The sequence below is a fragment of the Etheostoma spectabile genome, chromosome 23 (genome assembly GCF_008692095.1).
Source record: "Etheostoma spectabile isolate EspeVRDwgs_2016 chromosome 23, UIUC_Espe_1.0, whole genome shotgun sequence".
NCBI classification, from domain to species: domain Eukaryota; kingdom Metazoa; phylum Chordata; class Actinopteri; order Perciformes; family Percidae; genus Etheostoma; species Etheostoma spectabile.
Genome location: NC_045755.1, coordinates 12,668,854 through 12,674,853, shown reverse-complemented (window position 1 = coordinate 12,674,853; position 6,000 = coordinate 12,668,854). Strand labels below are relative to the sequence as shown.

Genomic DNA, 6,000 nt, shown 5'->3' with positions numbered 1-6,000 from the left:
TTTGCGGGATCCAATCACAAACTGTCTTAACTGCCTGCCGTGCTATTGGTGAGTTTAACACGATGGCGATAGAGAAGTGATCAAGCAGCTTCTTGTTTACATTCAACATAGCAGCCACCACACACCACCAGAGCGCAGAAACCCGGTGATGGCGCTGTCACAAGGACTATCCAATTGTATACAGAGTCATTTGAACTATGTCCGTTGGTCACGCCTCTTGTGCAGAGATAATCCAGAGCAGACTCCCCAGATCAATGCTCAATCTCAAATCTATTGAGCTTGGTCTGGTGATAGACTAGGAACCACAGTGATGCTTGTGGCCACAAAAAACATTTTCCTGGATAAATAAAAGTTGGTTACTTACCCTGGCACCCTTTTTTCCAGTTGGGCCAATTATCTGTTGTGATGGGAAAAAGAAGACTGAGAATCAAGTGCTTTTATTTTATTATTAAGTTTAAGTTAGTTTTGTTTTCTTACACCCTTGGCAGGATCTCCAGGGGCTCCTCTTGGACCCTCATCTCCTTTTAACCCCAATGGCCCCGTCAGCCCCTGGAAAAATCAGATAATATGAAATCATGAAAATTAAAAAATAATAATCTGAATTATGTCTTGCTATTTCATGTTACTTTATATATTGGGCCAACTCTAAAAAAAACTCTTTTTATTACCTAATAAACTTCCAAATATGATAAATTCTTAAACACAATACAAACATTACCCACCACTCTCTGCTTTCTCCTGTTAACCAGCACTTTATTATCCATTATGTTCAAAGCTTGAAGTTTTTGAATTAAAAAACGGTATCACAATAGACCCGGCGATGGTCCTCATGATGGCTGTTTTTACGGATAGTCGATTCCAAAGGACTATGCTGCCTCAAATTAAAAATCAGTGATGCAGGACGAAATTGCCTATTTGATAAAGATACCCACTGAGGTTTGACAATTTGGTGCATGATCATATGTAATCATAACCATCTCTAAAAGAGCCTAATCTTGAAAACCTAAAAAAAATGGCTTCCTCATTAGTTCATTTATCATCATCATCATCAGCAGCAGCAGCATCCAAATGTCTGTTTGGAGACACTAGAAAACATTGTGTATGTGTTGTGTTTTATTGGTATTTCCAGCCATTTGGTCCCAGCTCAATGATTATATTGCTTCTGCCTCGGGCTATCTTTGTAATCAAAAATGAATTACAAAGTTGATTTTAATATGTTTAGGTGAGTCAGGATTATGTTGGTTTAGTGGGACATGCTGACATTCCAGTGTGCAGGCAGTATGCAAATACATAGAAGTTATAAGAATTTGTAAGGAATATTTTGTCTCAGCAATTCAAAATGTTAACTTCAAGTTGCTAAAAAGTGTATATTGTCAACTTAAGCCACATTCTATAAGATGTAATCCTTACTCACCATGGGTCCTTGTGGTCCTATTGGTCCCATCTCTCCTCCTTCTCCCTGAAAACATCCAATATGCATTTTGTTGAACTCTGAAAACTGCACAAATATGCATGCACACATTTTTATTCCAGTGTGACACCAGTGTAAATTAAATAATTAGTAGCCTGTCACTTGGCAGGATTAAATTGATTCTTTATATTAATGATAGAGTGAATATTTTCAGCCTAATGAAGAGAGAGCAGAGATGTGTGTGGGATGAACTCACCTTGTCCCCCTGCTCCCCTTTGAGTCCCTTCTTTCCCTGCAGGTAAAATTAAATCACTGGCTCTGAATGCTTTCACCAGTGATTCTTACACAATATTTACCCTCAGATAAACAGATTTTGTCTCATGAGACTAAGCTGGAGTTAATTCATATGCATTTGAGGCTAAGAAATATGCAGGAACTCATTGCTTGTTATTGAACATGAGATAATGATGAAGTGCACACCCGTGGTCCGAGGATTCCTTGGATGCCCTGCTCTCCATCGTTACCCTAAAAAGATTAATTACAAATGTTCTTTTACAAACAGGTTTGGGGATTTTTACTGAAATATGACACATTCAGAATAAAAAGGCTTTTGTTATGTTCAAATGTTCTTTGCAATGTTGTTACCTTTGGGCCAACTGGTCCTGTTAAGCCAATATTTCCCTGCAAAACAACAGTTCAAACACTGAAACAAAAATGGGATTTTTATATTAATGCATCCTGAATCCAGAATCCTGTTCCACCTTAACAATCTGTCTGTCCCATAAGATAATTAGTCTGTTTCTCATTATATTAGATAGATAGATAGATAGATAGATAGATAGATAGATAGATAGATAGATAGATAGATAGATACTTTATTCATCCTGAGGGAAATTTTAGGCATCCAGTAGCTTAGACAACCATAACACAACAAACACCTACACACATACAGTATATATCACACACATAAAAATCCCTTACAGAAATTTAAAGAGTTAAAAAAAATCCCTTACAGAAATTTGAAGAGTTACAAAAATGATTAGTGATGCTGTGGACACTGAACAACATTTAAAAAACAAGTACCGTACTATAAAATACTCTATATTTCTGGTTGACTTTTTTTTATCTTAAAGTTCATTGCGATGTACCTTCTCTCCGGGCTCTCCACGAGGACCTTCAATACCTTGTATGCCAATTCCCTCTTTACCCTGCAAAATAAGAATATTTATTAGCCAAGTTATTCAGTCTTATATTCAATTATTTCAAGTAGACTGTTTCACAATGTGTAATATCTTTTATTAATAACACTTTTACCTGCTCTCCTTTCTGACCTGGTAACCCTGGCATCCCATCAATGCCAACGGGACCAGGCAAACCTGCAATACCCTGCGGTAGATGGAACATGTGTGCGTGTATATCCGAGTTTGGGTGTGAGAGACAGCAAGAAGGAAACAAAGAGAAGAGAAAAAAAACACTTTCAGTAGGCAACTCAATAATTTTTCAATTGGGTTATGGAATGTCTTTTGCGACTTACAATACTTCAATATCAACAATGTGCTTACATCTTTTCCCGACTCTCCTTTGTCTCCTTTCACACCCTGCTTCCCACGTAAACCCTTGTCAAAAATAATGGAAGTATTATCAGATAAAAATGAAGCAATGAATTTTTAATACCTGGTAATTCCTGATTCTGAGGCATTAAAAATAGGCCTTATACTGTATGCAAGTAAGCAATTTAGGATGCATGATATTTACACTGTAAAATTGTTTTTGCAGTGCAACTTTTTAAAAAGACTCATACTTACTTTTGCTCCAACCTCCCCAGGATCTCCCTACAAAGTAAATAAAAAAAACTCTGGTTAAGAATTTTCGGACACTTCATAGTTATTACTGTAGGTCACGCTGACAGTGCATGATGTAATATGATAGAATAAAGAAAAGAATAAAGAATACAATATCATCATTGCAATACAGAATTAAAGCCTAAAAATGTTTACTTTGCTTTCCCATTGCTCTGCTTTTCTTTTTACTTTTAATTTGAAATCTGTTTACATTACCTTGACAGACAATCCTGGTGACCCTGGTGGCCCCGGCTGGCCAGGTAGGCCTGGAGCGCCATTGACCCCTGATACACCAGGATGCCCCGGGGGTCCCTGTAACATTTAGTGATTAGTTTTTGAGTTGTCCTGGAGTTCACTGTTTGAAAACTAAAGAATATTTTTGAAAACTCACTGAAGACCCTGGCTCTCCTTTTCGTCCAGGAACAAAATTTGCGTCTGTGCCAGCTATAACATATCCAGGCTCTCCCTAAGTGAAAACACAAAAAAACATGGATACTTGGACACACAACAGAGCATTTACATTCTTGGTTGTTGTAGTTGTAGCACTCAAATCCCTTTCACAAAAGTAGATAAATAGAGCAGACAGCTCAAATCTTAGCAGAAAGCAATCAGTCATGAAAAGCACATGCTAAACTTACTCTTTCTCCCCTCTGTCCCTTTGGACCAGTGTGTCCAGGTGGACCCTGCCATTTAAAGAAACATGAAGAGTAATTATTAGGTGGATACATACAACAAATATTAAACAATTAATTTTTTCTGATATGTATAGAAACATCAAAAAGTTTAATGGTGCAATGCGTACAGTAATCAAAATCCTGAGGGTCTTTGTTGCATGTCACCCACATTATTAAACTACTGTAGGTCAAATTAATCAATGAGTGAAATCCATGTTTTATACATGTAGCTAAAATCGTAAATTTGCCTAAAATGGCTTTATAATCTATACAGCATACAACATCCCTCTATACTGTACCCTCATTTTGCGTCCCCTCTCTTCCCCATCTCATAGTAAAGGCGAAAATTAAAACATCACTTCCTGTCTGATGTTAAAGGACAAAGTAAAAGTTGCTCAAGGCAGATGAATACTTCCTGTTAGCGTCTTTTCTCTTCCTTGAATTAAGATGACGTTTTGATACTTTATTTTTTATTTATTAAGTCCACAGTAGAAACAGAAACAGGTGATATTTGCAGCAAAAGACGGGACCTCACATTTAGGGGTATTTTTCATGCTGGTCTTACCATATCACCTGGTATGCCTTGCGGGCCCTGAAAAAAAGAATATATATCATTTTCAGAGTCAGACCTAAATGAGATTAACTTTAACCAGGTCAGTATGAGGATTTTTTTTTATTTTTATTTTTTTTATAGTTAGTTACCCGTTGGCCGGCAGAACCTGGGGGTCCAGTTCTCCCTGGTCGTCCTGGCAACCCAGGTACACCATCTGTTGCAGGAGGCCCCTGTCATATTAAAACATTATAGTCTGTGCTGGAAAATACAACAATAGCCACACTCACCCATACAGTCACAGCATGGTTGTGAGATTGGATACAGTTAATGGCAGGCATTACCTGCATGTTTTTACTGTTTATTTATTCTGTTCTGATATATTGAAAAATGTAAGACAGCATTAACGTAGTTAAAGTAAATGCCACTAAAGCAAATGGCATTGTAATGTGGTGAAATTGTATCCAAATGTAGAATAAGAAAATGGAAATGAACACAGCTTGCAGCACCCATGGCACATGTGGAAAGAACAATGAAGAAACAAATGAATGAATATAACTTGCAACAACACTGAAACCAAACTGTTTTGAACTCCAGCTTAAGATTGACTGGCTGAAAATGATTGGACTAATTTATGAAATTGACTCTACTGCCTTTCCATCTTATTTCATTTCCTTCATTTTTGTGTGATATACTGTAGCCCTCTGTCACTGATTGTGACTAATGCTGACCAACTCTCTCTTGATTTGTAATTAGTAGTAGTTCCAGACAGTGCACAGTGCACAATGCACAAATGGGAATATTTCTTCACATTTTATTTCATCGGAGGTAAACCACATAAAAACATTTTTTTCAATACTTTTGCCTGTCTGACCTAGAGTTGTAAAATAGTATACAGCCAAAAAGACAGTAGACAGGTAAGGTAATCTTGATGATTAATGATGACAATGGTGGTAAAGTGTATTGTGTGCGTGTTTGTATATGCATGTGTGTGTGTGTGTGTGTGTTGATTCTTACCCTTTCTCCCTTCTCTCCTTTGGAAGGAGTAAAAGGATCATACTGTCCAGGGATTTGCCTAAATCTCTACATAAACAAAACAAAGACTACAAGTTATTCTAAAGGTGAATAATAAAGATAGTACAGTTGAATGGCAATGAGGAAACATTAACGCAGGATACAGAAGGGACAGCGGAGAATGGATGGAAATGTCCTTGTGGCAAGAAAGTATTATCACTTAACATGTGCCATAATGTAGAAAAGAAAACTTGATAAAACATACCAGACCTCCGAGACCAGAGCCATCTCCCTGAGAGAATGAGGAATAAGGAATACAGAAAATAAATAACACTGCTTTTGCATCCAGTTCTAAATCAATTTAACACATTTCAATGAACTCACCTTTTCCCCTTTCTGACCCTGGGTAAACAATAATGTATATGATTAATAGTTGTATTGTTAAGACAGAAAACTCAATCAAACCATTGTTAATGTGAGAAATTCAGATAAATGTCAGCACCTATCAGT

At 37.0% G+C, this 6,000-nt stretch overlaps 1 protein-coding gene across 3 annotated transcripts in view; it reads right to left on the bottom strand.

Moving 5' to 3' along the window:
* col7a1l (collagen type VII alpha 1-like) overlaps nt 1-6,000 on the bottom strand; it is a 61,515-nt gene that overhangs the window by 32,180 nt on the left and 23,335 nt on the right. For all 3 annotated transcript variants that reach the window (XM_032505353.1, XM_032505355.1, XM_032505354.1), the window contains exons 27-44: nt 5,875-5,892; nt 5,756-5,782; nt 5,494-5,559; nt 4,629-4,709; nt 4,492-4,518; nt 3,891-3,935; nt 3,644-3,718; nt 3,469-3,564; nt 3,217-3,243; nt 2,974-3,027; nt 2,726-2,797; nt 2,560-2,619; nt 2,057-2,092; nt 1,892-1,936; nt 1,668-1,703; nt 1,415-1,459; nt 478-549; nt 365-397 (exon numbers count right to left, since the gene is read on the bottom strand). In XM_032505353.1, the coding sequence (XP_032361244.1) occupies nt 365-397; nt 478-549; nt 1,415-1,459; nt 1,668-1,703; nt 1,892-1,936; nt 2,057-2,092; nt 2,560-2,619; nt 2,726-2,797; nt 2,974-3,027; nt 3,217-3,243; nt 3,469-3,564; nt 3,644-3,718; nt 3,891-3,935; nt 4,492-4,518; nt 4,629-4,709; nt 5,494-5,559; nt 5,756-5,782; nt 5,875-5,892 (915 nt within the window). The remainder of the gene's footprint in view (nt 1-364; nt 398-477; nt 550-1,414; nt 1,460-1,667; nt 1,704-1,891; nt 1,937-2,056; nt 2,093-2,559; nt 2,620-2,725; nt 2,798-2,973; nt 3,028-3,216; nt 3,244-3,468; nt 3,565-3,643; nt 3,719-3,890; nt 3,936-4,491; nt 4,519-4,628; nt 4,710-5,493; nt 5,560-5,755; nt 5,783-5,874; nt 5,893-6,000) is intronic.